Genomic DNA, 14,459 nt, shown 5'->3' with positions numbered 1-14,459 from the left:
AACCAACATATTGGAATATCTATTCACACCTTCGAAAAATGCAATTAAATCTTGTAATATGTTGGTTATCTTCTGAAACTCACTGAAAGATGACTCAAATATTACTATATTTCACTCAATTTTCCGGAGGTGTGAATTGATATTTTGATATGTTGTTTGGTCGACGACCGATTAACGGAAGGTATGCAAAAGAGCCATTATAGTTATATTTTTATTGTAAGCGCATATATTTTCATTTCCTCGGTGAAAAAGTTATATTATACATTTTATATATATTGGACGTGACACTGATATTTTTCATTTGTTTTACACAGAGATTGTATAAAACAAATAAAAAATATCACTTTCTTGTCCACTATATATAAAATATATACATAACTCTTTCGCCTGGTTTGTTTCTGGAAAATGCATATAAAGTGCATAAGAAAGGTTAATCTCGAATTTAATAAGGATTTAAAAAGATAAAAAATATGTTATCTATCAATATACCAAAAGATTACAATAAGAGAAATGACAATCTTACACGTAAACACACAAGATTAAAAACGGCTTTATACAAGATGACACATGATTATCAGAGATTACAAGATAACTCTTGATTACACAAGACTATACGGGGATTACATAAGATCACAGGTGATTACATGATAGGGTGTACATCAGATTACAACAATCCCTGTCCAAAAAATCGGAAAGATTCTGAAAGCAAATTTCTGATAGAATCTGAAACAGTTAAAAAATATTTTTTTCAGACTTTATCAAACTCTTTCCGAAATTTGCACCCGAAATTTTCAGTTTCTTTCCGAAAATTTGTCCCAATAATTCTATCAGTTCTTCTCAAAAGAGTCCCACTAGTGTTCTATCATATTTGATCAGAAATGACCCATTTATTTTTATCTGATGCTATCAGAAATTATTAATAATAATAATAATAATTGGTAATATTAATAATAATATATCATATTATGTTTTTGCAAACTGTTATTATTAAAAAATTAATAATAATGATTTGATCAAACAAAAAAATTATTTAAACAAGGTTTCAAAAATAAGTTCTTTTATCCAAAAATTTTTCACTGATTTATTATCAAAATTATCAAACAGTTATAATTTTGAAAAAACTATTTAATTAATAAGATTAATCAATTTTGAAATTTATTGAATGAATAATTTTCTACTTTCTAATCCTTCTATATATTTTAATTTTAAAAGTTTATTTACAATTACATAATAATTACATATCAAATTCTATTAAACAATATTTATGTAACAATGTAATTTAGTGTTCTGATCAAATTTGATAGAAACTGACAAAAATGCGCATGGGACAGTTTCGCGAAAGATCGGAAAAACCGAAAGGCACCGCGCTGGCACACTTTTTGATGAATTCTAAAAGATTCTGAAAGAAAATGTTGATACAGTTTCAGATAGAATTTTGGACGCAGATTTCGGAAAAGATCTGAAAGATATGGAAAGCTTCAGAAAGAAAGTACTATCAGAAATTTTTGGCACGGATTTGAGCAAAGTTTTGAGATAATGGTTTAATCTAGTTTTATATTATAGTTAATTAACATCTATCATGATCACAATCTTTCTTTACAACGTTTAGGTTATTTAAGGTCATATTTAGCTTTTTGAAAGATCTAGAAAAATGCATAAGCAATATTAAATAATTAAAGATATTTACTAGTAACTTACGAAATGGTTAAAAATTAGTTTTTATTTTTTTTTAATATTTGAAAAAATCACGCTACATAGGCCGGGGGGGGGTCAAAACACTTTGTTGTGACTAGTTACATGGGGGAGGGTAAAATCCTGATGTGAATTCAAAGCACTAATATATATATATATATATATAAATCACTGATGTAGTGATTCAAAAACTTACCGCCAAAACTATCGATATATCGCGGTTTCACACCTCGAATTCGGCTCGCTGCTGATTGGCTGAAAAAAGAATGAAGAAAGCAGAAAGCAGCTTGCTGGTTTTCTGAAATGTCAACAAAACTTCACGTTGTGTGAGCTCAGTGTTAACATATTTATATAGAAAAGTTCTTTGCCTGAATGAATATCGTGCAAACAGTTAGAGCGTAATTATCATCGAGTTTTATTCTTTACTTCAAAAAATAATCAATTACAGTCATGACTTACCTCAATACGTGGGAAGAATTTGAAAAGGGAGCAGAGAGGTTATATCTCCAGGATCCCATGAAAGTATGTTTTTCACGCGAAGTTTTTCCTTATTCTTTTCCCTCTTTTCTATTTTTGAGAATAAACATAATCAACATGAAATAAAATTTCATAAGTGATAACTCTTTTGATACAAAAAACTATTATTTTAGTCAGTATTATAGTTAATCAATAAAACACGTGATTGAAGTTTTACGCTTCCACGATAAGAAAAATTCATTTATTTGATTTTATTGCTTAATAAAATAAGGGTTTTAATTGAACATTAAAAGAGGATTTATTAATGTGCAAAATATTATATTTGTATATCTATGATTTTTCAAGTTATAAGCAAGTGTTAGAAATATGAATATTTTTAGGTTATAATTTTAATACATATTATAATTTTTAATAATACAAAATTGTATGGGGTTTAATTATTGATACTTTTAAGAACTATTGCTGAATTTTCTAAGAATAACATTCTTCAATTAATGTATTAATAGACAAGTGGTTGTGCGAAAAATCAGATGCCTGAAAAATTGGTTTTTCTATCATTTTGCTTCTTCAAAATTTAAAAAAAATAGGTAAATTTTAATAACTAATGTCTTATCTATGAAGCGCGAGTAGGGGGGGGGGGCTCTTTAACTCTATGGTTTCTAAATTTGAAGGTAAATTTGTCTATGCCTGAAATCGGTAAAACAATTTTCAAGCAAATAATTCTATTTAAAGGTTATTTACTCAGTTCAAAAATTGGAAGCAGTAAAGTAGTAGGACATTTTTGGCTTGAAAAATAAGCCTTGAATTCTTCAATATTAAAATCAAGCCATTTTTTAAAATTATTAAGACGCGAAAGTAAGAAAAGTTATATTCAAAAAACTATTGTACACATTTTTTTTGTAAGTTTCTAATTTTTTCATAGCAAATTTTTGCTCTTTCTCAAGAACTTACTGACAATATAATTTCATTTATAATATCATAAAAAGAAAATTTTACCCAGTCCCCTGATCTTTAATTTACTTTAATTTTTTAAAGACTTTTGTTCAGCAAATAATTTAAAAATTATATCTTAGAATAAAGTATTTAGAATTGGGCATTACAGAATAATACAATAAGTGGTATAAAGTATAACTTAAAATTTAAAGCGTTCATAAAAGATATAATATCAGATTAAAGTATTTTCTAATTGAATAATTGAAAATTAAAAACTTTCCAAATAAAAGAATTCTAGATTTAAAATGTATTCATTAGATCATTTATAAATGTTCGCAATTTAAGAATTTTGAACTGAATCTTTCAAAATTCTATAATTTGAAATTAGCAGTTTTAATATTTGAACAATTTTGAGATTGAAAGAGTTTCAAATCGAAATACAACAATTTTCAATTGAAAACGTTACGAAAAAATAATAATTTTCTTTCAAAACATATAAAATTTATTGTTTTAAAAAACTCGTTCAAAAGTCTACAGTCTAAAAATAAGAGCCGTAATAGTTGAGATTATAAATTGAATATTAATTCAATAGTTTCCAATCGAAGGCGTTTCAAATTGTAACTCGTTTGAGATTCAAGAAGATATTTCAAGATTTTTTGTATTAAATAATATGAGATTTTGATGACAAATGCATTTACTTGTATCATTCATCCATATTTTTGTGTAATCACTTTACAGGGAAACTATAAATTTTTTTTTAGTATATTATAGAATTATAGATCATAATTCTATTTTGAATTAAAATTTAATTCGAAAATCATTATACACACTAGCAAAGTTTAATCAATTTGAACGTAAAATTAATCAAGATCAAATTTAAATGTAAGAAATCTAGTTTTTATGCAGTCCTAACATTTTGATTTAAAATTTACTTTTCAGGCTCGTTACACAATGAAGTATGACCACAATAAGGGTGTTTTATGTCTCAAACTTACAGACAACAAAACAGTAAGTACAACACTTCATTTGTAAATTCAATATTTGATAACAATTTTTTAAAAGGAATTTTCTTACCAGCGGAAGTAAAATAATTATATTTCCAGGGCTCGGATCGGCTAGAAGGTTGAAAAAAAGTCGAATTAGTTGCATAAAATTAAAAAGAAAGTCGCACAATATCTCTCATTTATTTCACAATTATAATATACTTTAAAAATAAAGCAATTCTTTAAGAATATTCATTCAGGCTGGAACATTCTGAATCCGAATTAAAAATATTTCTTTTTGAACTGTTGAATTTGTCAACTAGGGTTATTTTCAAATGAGAGAAGTTTATAATTTACATTAATTTTGAATTGCAGAAACACTATTTTTGGGTTTTTTCAAGTTTCAATTACTCAACCCTTCAGACTTCAAATTTGAGACTGAATTCTTTATTTTTTTTATAATTCAGACTTCCTAGGTCAAACTCTTTAGAAAGAGGGGAAGTTCAATTTTCAATCGAACGAGACGAATTTTGAACACAAAGATCAATTTTTAACAACAGATTTGAGTTTTTAAGTTGAAAGTTCGAATGGTTTAGAAAGCAGTTGACTTTTAAACTCAAAATATTAATTTCCAATAAAATAGTTGAGAACTTTCAAGGAAAGGAAACGAATCTTCAATAAAGTAATCGAAATTTTAACCCAATAGTTGAATTTTTAACCTACAAAGATGAATTTTTAACGACGAAAGGTGACTTTTAAACCAAGTCGTTGAATAAAAAAAATTAGTTTTTACCAAATAGTTGCACTTACAAACAGTTGAAACTTCAATCAAAAGTGACAAATTTCAATTAAAATGTATTATAACCTAAAACCAAATAGTTTAATTTTCAAGCAAAAAGATGAATTATTTAGAATTTGCAACAAGAATGTTAATTTTAAATAAATAAAAAGATGAACTCGCAACAAAAATAGATTAAAATTCAGAGAAATACAGTTCATTTTTAATAAAATAGTTGAATTCTCAACAAAAGAAAAATGAACGAAGAAGGTGTAGCCAAATAGTTGTACTTGAAATCAAAAGAGATAGATTCTTAACAAAATGGATACATGTTTAATTAAATATTTCAATTTTCAATCCAAAAGGATGAACTTTCTATCCAAAGAGGCGAATTTTTAGCAAAACATATGAATTTTCTTCCCAAAATATGACTTCTTAACAAAACAATTGCATTTTTTTAAACTAATTCATTTTTCATCCAAAGTCGAATTTTTAACCAAAATGAATAAGCTTTTTATCAAGTAAATGAATTTTAAATTAATCTATTTTAAACGTTTTGGACTTAAAAGTGTGCAAGTGTTAAGGTTAGGATTTAAAAAAATTAAAGTTTGAATACGGATTCACGAAGTTATAAATAATGGTTAAATTTCAAACGTTATTCATTTTAATTTTTCTAAGTTTACATCTTTAACGAGAAGTTATTAAAATGTCAATGTCCTCAATTAAAAGGGTAAACATTTTTCTAGTTTTCAATTAAAATTTTTAAAGTTTCATTGCGATTAAAATTGAAACGAACTTCTGAGAAAAGTGGGAAAAAGTGATTAGTTACGTTGAAAAAAAGTCGAAAAAGCCACATGAGCCGGGCCCTGTATTTTACATTAATATGAAATATCTTAATTTTTTTATATCTCTTGATTCTATAAAAATGAGGAAAAATGGTCAATCTAACAATTAATAATTTTATTTATAGTGTTTGCAATATAAAACGGAGATCGCCCAAGACCTGAAAAAAATGGAGAAGTTTATAGGAAATCTGATGCGACACATGGCATCGAAGGATAACTAGGAAATAAACTAGGAAAACATATATTTAAAAAAAATTCTTTACGCACTCTGTACGCATCGAATGGTGGGATTATAGACATTTATTTCATTGAGGTATAAAAAGTTTCCTTTAAATATACAGTATGTGCATAAAAATGAACTATCTTCATTCCATGTTCTGTGCCTACTTCGGACGATTTCGTGGCCTCCGAGTGAGCGTCCTGTAACATTTGAATATGAATGTAAATGATCGAATTCATTATTAAGGTACTAGAAAGATGACTGTATTCTATGAAATTAAAATTAATCAACTAGCTTGTCAGCAAACAGAAGCTGTTTTTATTTTGTAATAATATTGTGTATTTTGGTAGCGATTATTCAATTTGCAATGCTGCTCAGTTATTTCGATTCTATTGATACTTATTTATATTTTAAAATGTCTCTCGAATGAGTTAAACAAATATTTTAGATTCTCTTCTATACATTTAGAAACTTACGACATAATTGGCTGTAGAACTGCATCCAGAGTGATGTCACCTGGAGGATAGGGTTCTTGATTTGAAAGTCTGTAACGTCTCTCTGCCTCTAATTGCCTTTGCGTCTGTATCAGAAAAACGATTTCACTTAAAAGAAGTCCTGAAATTTTATCTCGATTAATTTTTCATCTCACAATTAATTAAATGTAAAATCGTGGAACAAAAGGTCTAACGCTTTTCGAATATAAAGGCCTTTAAATTCAAAAGATTAACACATAAAATACTTGAAAATTTAAACGCCTTTTAGAATTTTCGATAAATTTGAAATCTAAAATTATTTCTGCTGCAAGTGACGTTTAACAAAGTCAGAAACCAAAGCCGTGTGTGACTGCCCTCGAAATTTAAAAGAAGCAAGATCGACAAATGCAAATTCTCGTTGTAACGTCGGCGCTTTATTCTTTAAAAAAAAGAAAGCTTGTGTCGAGCAAAGCGAGAAAATTCGTTCACCATGGAAAAGTTAATTTCAAGTGCTGCCTAAAAAGTTTTACTAGCTGAGAGTCACGACTTTTTAAAGGCATTTAGTCTCAGAGTTGCCACTGAATTTTGTATGGAACAATATTCTATTTATTGATATTTTTATTGATTTCGTATAGTGACAATTCTGAGATTAAGTGAACATCTCGAAGTAATTAAAAGCAAGCAAAACAGAAAATACGTACTACACGAATGTGCTTAGTGCTGTCAGCAGAACTCGAGCAACAGCTGGAAAAGTCCTGTGGGGTGCTTTCACCGAGTCCACTGTCCACGTTATTGCCTATTAACATTCTGCCATTACGAGCATAATCAAAGTCCCTCCTTGTATTATACTCATTCCTAGCTTCAGGATACTTTTCTAAGACTCGATTCGGTCTCGATTGGGTGGTTGATAAGTTATAACTTCCCTCGCGACTATGCTGAACCACTCTTCGATCTCTTTTGCCAATGGATCCCATAGTTCTGAAAGTGAATCCTTGACAGTCTAACATTCCGATGCTTCAATTTTTTTTACAATACCCACTGAATTTCGCATTACATAGGACCACATGTTTTAATTTTAACACCTTCACGCTACTTCCACAGGTCAGAGTTGGACGGGATGATTAAGGTATTACGTAACGCGCTTTTTCATTATTTTTCATCCACTTCCCTTCAGTAAAATTACTTTCAACCTACACCACAATTTATTGTTTAAAAACATTTTTAATTGATTAGGATTGGTTTTATATTATGAATTATAAAACTCTTCCGTTTTATTTATAATCCAAATGTACGTAATCCAAAAAAGGCTTAATTTTTTACAAAATGACTCCCCTACCAATGGTGTCTTTTGGTTTATTCAGGGTGACCGCTAGGCCGGGAAACCAGGAAAACCATGAATTTTTTGAGACCGGGAAATGACAGTGAATTTATGTTTTGACCGGGAATTTTACAAATCTTTAGAAGATAAATCTGTCCAAGTTCGATTTCAAAAGTTTTTAAAATTAGTTAGCTTAATTATATTTTTTAATTATGATATCATTCAGTTCACAATATCTAATTTCAAAATCTTTTACTTCAAAAATTTTCCATTTTAGATTTTTATTTTTAAACTTACGTTTTTAATTTAAAGAAATTTAAAATGCAGTCCTGAAGACATAAAAAAGTAAAAGCGTTTGAAGTTGAGAATTCTAGAAAAGAACCATTTTTATTTTATCAACTGTAAATAAAATATTTTCAAAATGGATTTGTACTTTAAGTATTACAAATTGAACAATAATTGATTTGACAAAAAGATTCTGAATCGGTTAAAAATTTAAGAACTTTAAGATTTCAAAGTTAAAAATTGAACTGTTTCAATTCGAAAGTCTCAGTTATAAAAAAAAATTTAAACGTCAGATTAAAACCTTACAAACTATTTGAAATTTAAAAATAACTTCATAATTATATATTCGTAATTGAAGAATTTCATTAAATTTGAAATATTGTTTCAGTCTGAAATATTTCATTTTTAACACAATCAATTAAAAAACTTTTAATTAAGACAAAGGATAATTATTTAATATTTCGCAGTATTTGACTGTTTATTTAAAACGATTAAATTAAAATCACATATAAAAAGTACACAAATTGAAACTGAATTATTTGACATGGAAAACCTTAAATCGTTAAAATTTCGATGAACTTTTAAACTCTGAATGTTACAATTTTCTTATTTTCGAAAGAATTTTTATTTGCAAATGAAATTTTTAATTTTTTATATATAAATAACAATTGAACAATCGTAGAAATAATTGGAGTAATTTTAAGAAATATTTAGAAGTTTTGAAAAGACTCATTTAAAACATTTAAGATTATTTCAAATAATTTAACGAAGTATTTATACCGACAAAATTCGGCTATTTGTACTGAAACTTTGGAGCAAAAAGCAACAGTCTAATATAGAGAAAATATAAATATTTGCATATTTCAAAAAAAAAAATTCAGAAGCTTTTTAAACAGGGCTTCGAAAGAATCAAAAAAAATTTTCTTGAGATTCCTAGGAAAATTGGAAATGATTTTTCATTTTGAAAAATTATTTTAAGAAAATACTTTTAAATATTTTAAAAGATTTATAAAATTGTCAAAAAAGAATCTGGAGGGTTTCAAGGAATTTTGTTTTAATTTTTAGGATTTTCTAAAAATCGTAGAAAAAATTCGATTCATTTTAACAGATATTTAGAAGTTTGGAAAAAAATTCAAAAATAATTTAAAAACTGAAAAATGTAAAACAATTTTTAGATTTCTCAAGCTTTTGAAATATAATTTTGAAACTTTTCAAGGATGTTTAAACTATATAAAATGAAAATAATTTAAGAAGTGTTCGGTTTTAAACAAATTTAATTTTCCAAATTTTTAATTTTTTTAGCTTAAAATTGCTTAAAATTATAAATTTTTGAAAATTTTAGAGTTCATGGATTGATTCTTTAATTTATAGAGCATTGGAAATAATAATGTAGATATATATTTTTAGAATTGAACCTGAATCTTTCAACTTTACATAATCTATAAAAGTACTTCCATTTTATATATTTTTATTTTGACATTTGAAAAGAAATTTTTTTAGTTAAAAAACTTTTCAGTTCAATTTTAAGAGCTGAAAACTTAAGAGTTCCATTTTGAGTGCTTTAATTTGTAGTTTATTTTTTATTGATTCAAATGGAAAAATGTTTAGCTTTAAAATTCGAATTTTTTAAGGTTTATTGACGGTAAAAAATCTTTGCGCACCTGGATTTTTTATCGTCGATCAAACGGCCACCCTGTTATTATATTTTAAAAAATCATAATAATTATTTCAATTGATAATTTAAGAAATATATTTAGAGACCTTTAAGTACATAGTAGCAACAAATTGCTTGTTTGATTTTAATTGCCGTTTTTAATAGATTATTTTGGTTTAAAATATACCTATTATTTTATTTTTATTAAAACACATTACCCAGATATTTGATTAAAAAATTTGGTGTCCTTTCAAGAAAATTTTTTCAAAAAAAACTGCCTACTTTATTAGAATTTGTACAGAAATTAAAATAAAAAGGCATTTTTTTGCAATGCTGGGGTTGCGAGACCCCTAAATATATTTTTTAATTCTGTCAAGAATTTCAGGGATATATTTCACTAAAAATAAAATAATAGATGCATTTCCCAATAAAATAAACCATTAAAAATGGAAAATAAAATAAGAAATTTTTAACAGACATGAGTTTGAGAGACCCCTTAATGTTTTATTTAAAGTGTGTACAAAATCTGGAGACATTTTGACACTAAAAGGAACAATTTGTAGGGCAGTCATTTTAGAAAAAAAATACAGAATTTTTTGAGCCACCTTAATCTAGATGGAAGATAAAAAAGCGGTACTAATGAAGAAATTTCACCAGCGCTCACTAGCCGGTACCGATACCTTATCATAGAGCGTGAAATAAATGATTTATAATTATAATTATATATGAATTATAATTACAAATATATTTCCTTAAAGTGCCTTGTGTAATACTTAAATCGCCCCGACCTGAGAAAAATGTTTTTTTCAGTATTAGGTAAAGTATTATTTTTTGTCTGATTTGTTATTTTGTTAAAAATGTATCTGAAATTCAATTTTGGTTATTTTGATATGTTTTGTCCAACTGTACCGTAGACGTTATTAACATTTGTTCGAGCGTCCTTTAATAAATAAAAATTGAAAATAGCAAATTTTACGAAAACGAGGGAGTAAAATGATCCGAATTTGGGCTAACATATTTTAGTTGTAAATGAATTTTGAACAGTTCAATTATTATTATTATTATTATTTGAATTTTGTTCAATATATTTTTCTTTTGAGACATAATTCGAATGCTCTCTAAATTGAACGTCTTCTGAATTCGAATATTTTACCATTTTTATAAATTTAAATTTTTAGTAATTCAAAAATAAAATACAGTGACCTCTTGCCAATTTCAAGGGACGCAAAACATAAAAATTTGCAGATTTCAAGGCTGGAGGGGCCCCCACATATACCGCGAGTCTTCTGATGATTTTTGTCAAGCGACGCTCATTGGCTGTCCCAGCCTTGTATTGATGCGCGTTCTGTAAGCATGTTTGTGCATTTGCGCATCATGCATGTCAGTGTTTTTCAAGTGTTTTTGTTGACGTACGACGTGACAAATATAACACTTCCTTGCAATAGTACAATTTTCTAACTAAAAATCGATATAATAGAATCCAAAAACGACTCAAACATTTCGCACAATATTGAGTTTTGTAACATAACGCCACGATCATGCTAAGATAGGGGAAAATATCAGGTAGGTTAGCATAGATAGCACATCTTAATATATCACTATATACGCCTTTTTTTTAGGAAATATTCTAAACGTAAAAGTAAGTTATAAATGTCTGAATAGTAATATTTTTCAAGTGTAGAATGCATTTGCGCAATTCTGTTTCCTCCTTTTATCGGTTGAGACCTCAAATATTTGATATTTTATTTCGTGAAATTGGTCATCAGTCGACAATAGAAGGGAACATGACTGAGAAAATGCATGGTACATTTCACAAATATTACTATTCGTACATTTATGACTTGTTTTAACGTTAGAATTTTTATCTGAAAACTCTTATGCATTCCCATGACGTCATGCTAAAATACTCAATTTAAACCGACGAGTGCGCCCCGCTCTTCAGGCCTCTTTTTAATTGGTCAGCCATTGACTTGGACGACACCGTAACAACAACCGTTGTGGACTTGAAAGAGGTAAGCCTTAAAATAGGACCGTCTTGGGCAAAAGTTCACTGTATTTTTAAAGTTGTAGCTTTTACAAATTAAAAAAAGGTTTTTCCAAGCATGCCAATTTTGTATTTTTTTTAAATCTTACAGCTTACAACTGTATGTACACATGTACAATGCTTTAAAATGGGTAAATCTTGCAAATTTCAAACCTTTTCCTTAGACATTTTTAAAATCTCTGAACAATTTTAATTCTAAAATTTGGATCCTTTCTCTGATGCAAATGGATTTTCACAATAAAATATAACAAATTATAATAAATACAAGAGTTCAAAATGGCCATTTTTGTAAAACTTTGTAATTAATTGTAAAATTTGGTAAGTGTCAGAATTCTAGCAAGAAATGGTAGTTCCTAGTAGATTAACAAATATTTTTTTTAATTGCAAAAATTACACAAAAATTGGACTTTTTCATTGTCATTCATTTTTCCACTTATTTAAATCGCTGTTTTATCTAAGTTTTTAATAATTCAGAAGATTTACATTAAATTCCTTTCGTATGTTAAATCTTTTCATTTTCGATATTGAGATTTTCTATACATTCAAAGACCTGCCTATTGGTATATTCTATAATTTTGATAATTTATTTAACTATTTCGAATTAACTTGAAGAATTTTTTGTAATTGGAATAATTGGTATAAAATAGATTAATGAAAATACTAAAGTAAACCCGTTTTAAAAATCTAACCAATACAGGGTGGCATCTCGACTGGGAAAACTGGGGATCTTTTAAAACAAAGAAAAACGTTAAAATGGCAGGGCATTATTTTGGCTAGAAGTTTTTTTATTTTTCAAGCACAAAGATTTAAAATGTTTTAATTGATTAAGATTGGTTTTATATTGTGGATTTTTAAATATTTCCCCCTTAGTTATCCAGTAGCAAGAAATTTTATAAAAACTTCATAGTTTCAAGGAAAGTCGGTGAGATTGTAAAATATTTCTGACTTATAAAAACTTGTCTTTTATTTTCTGAAATTAAATTAGAGAAGATACATAAAATAAGTTCAGCCATTCAAGTGTCTGTTAAAAAATGCAATTTACTTAATTCAACTTTTTTTAATGACCAGGAAGAATTAGTGAATGACTGGGAATGTTGTCGGCGATTTCAATGGCCACCCTGAAAATTAATCAAAACGAAAATTTTGTTCTAATAAAAGGCATGCCACCTTCGCCCCCATTTCGTAAAGTTTCCAGAAAAAAATTTCCTACAAGTTTGAACCAAATAGGTTAATATTAGCCAGGGCCGCCAACGTCCGGAAAATCCTGCAAGAGTAATAGCACCAAAAATGCAAAAAAAAAGTGAAATTGGCAATTTTGTGCAACATTGACACATGGGCCTTGTTTTCTTTTCTTTTTTTTGCAAGAAATGATTTTTATTTGATAAGTTAAATATTACAAAGTTTTTTTTCACTACTTTACAATTGTTTCAATAACTTACGTGTGTTTAAATAATGTTTAATTGCTTAGATCATTTTGTTCTGTAATAAATATTTGACATTTATATTTTCCCGAGATTAACGCAGTAGTTGGTTGTCGTATTTCGCTTATCGTTAACTTTATAAATTTAATACAAATTCTTTAAATAATGAATATTTGTTTTAAAAAAAATTCTTACATTGGTCATGAAAAGTTTGTTTCTACAGTAAGATTTCTTTAATTTTTTTCTTTAATCATAAAAATGTACAATTCATTTTTAATGAATTGTTGAAACAATAAGATAATGTTATTAACAAATACGGATTACTGCATTAATTGAAGAAACAGATAAATTTAAAACATTTATTTTAGAACAAAATTGATCAAACAAAAGAAAATTATTTAAAGAAGTATTTAACCAAATTGAAAAACTATTTCTTTTCCCATTTTAAAGGGAAAGTTTCAAATAAGTAGTAATTAATTGTTCAAAGTATCGGGGAATGCTTGAAAGAATTGTGAGTCCTTCTGGTAAAGAAAAATTGTCAGATTAAACGTAAAAAAAGTACTATTCAATAAGTTAAAAGGAAAAAAATGATTTAAAATATAGAAATTGATATAACAATTGTAAATTAGTTAAAAAGTTCTTTAAAGCATTTCATTTGTGTCAATTTGTACAAAATGGTCAAATTCAGTTTTTTCGGGCATTTTTGGTATTTTATAGGGGAGAATGGATGGCGTCAAAATTCAAAATAATTTAGCGGGAATTATTTTTTAGTAATTCCCCGACAAATTCTGATTATCTCCTTCAAGATAAGTCTAAGTCCAGAAAAATAAATTTTATTTTTCTGAAAACAAAAATTTTCCCATATTCCCGAATAAAATTGCCTCGACTTGAGTTCGACTTGAATTGCCCTCAATCAAGAGATGCTGAAATCGAAACGTTCGACTTGCGCATGTCTCAGTTTTGAGATGAAGCCAGACTTCAATTTATGTCTTGGATACATGTGTTTATGCCTTGAAGACATAAATTTATCTCTTGAGTCGTATTTTTTGACTCCAAAACGTGCGGTTTATTACTTCGAATGTATACCTGCCCTAACAAAAAGGTTATTTCTAACAGTCATAAAAGCTAATCTTTGTTAATGATTGAAGAATCTCGCATATTTTTCCCGTAATTTTCAAATGTAATGTCCGTAAATTTCCATAAATTTGGCTAATTTAAAAATATTTTTCAATCCCTAGAAATCCTCTGAAATTTCTTAAAATGTTTAGAAATCACTTCAAATCATATGAAACCCCTCAAAATCTTTAAAAATAACTTCAGAAGGAAGTTTTGTAAT

At 27.4% G+C, this 14,459-nt stretch overlaps 2 protein-coding genes across 6 annotated transcripts in view; one reads left to right on the top strand and one right to left on the bottom strand.

Moving 5' to 3' along the window:
• Window positions 1–1,976: 1,976 nt before the first annotated feature.
• On the top strand, window positions 1,977–6,234 carry LOC117170377 (signal recognition particle 9 kDa protein). Its single transcript, XM_033357138.1, has 3 exons — window positions 1,977–2,214; window positions 4,042–4,110; window positions 5,834–6,234. The coding sequence occupies exons 1-3, from the start codon at window positions 2,143–2,145 to the stop codon at window positions 5,927–5,929; spliced, it is 237 nt and encodes a 78-aa protein (XP_033213029.1). The 5' UTR covers window positions 1,977–2,142; the 3' UTR covers window positions 5,930–6,234.
• The window catches only part of LOC117170376 (band 4.1-like protein 4), a 286,040-nt gene continuing 277,574 nt past the window's right edge, over window positions 5,994–14,459 (bottom strand). For 4 of the 5 annotated variants that reach the window (XM_033357134.1, XM_033357133.1, XM_033357135.1 and 1 more), the window contains 3 exons: window positions 7,103–7,379; window positions 6,405–6,508; window positions 5,994–6,128 (listed from right to left, as the gene is read on the bottom strand). In XM_033357134.1, the coding sequence (XP_033213025.1) occupies window positions 6,092–6,128; window positions 6,405–6,508; window positions 7,103–7,379 (418 nt within the window). In that variant the 3' untranslated portion in view covers window positions 5,994–6,091. The remainder of the gene's footprint in view (window positions 6,129–6,404; window positions 6,509–7,102; window positions 7,380–14,459) is intronic. The other variant, XR_004466777.1, reaches the window with a different exon arrangement.

Source organism: Belonocnema kinseyi, chromosome 3, assembly GCF_010883055.1.
Source record: "Belonocnema kinseyi isolate 2016_QV_RU_SX_M_011 chromosome 3, B_treatae_v1, whole genome shotgun sequence".
NCBI lineage: Eukaryota > Metazoa > Arthropoda > Insecta > Hymenoptera > Cynipidae > Belonocnema > Belonocnema kinseyi.
Note: the sequence above shows the minus strand (reverse complement) of the source record. Positions and strands in the feature narration are given on the sequence as shown.

Excerpts from the sequence above, each read along its gene's own strand:
- LOC117170377 (XM_033357138.1), top strand. The coding sequence starts at position 2,143 with ATGACTTACCTCAATACGTGGGAAGAATTTGAAAAGGGAGCAGAGAGG. Across the intron at positions 2,215-4,041 it reads ATCTCCAGGATCCCATGAAA|GCTCGTTACACAATGAAGTA; the intron begins GTATGTTTTTCA and ends TTTACTTTTCAG. Across the intron at positions 4,111-5,833 it reads AACTTACAGACAACAAAACA|TGTTTGCAATATAAAACGGA; the intron begins GTAAGTACAACA and ends TTTTATTTATAG.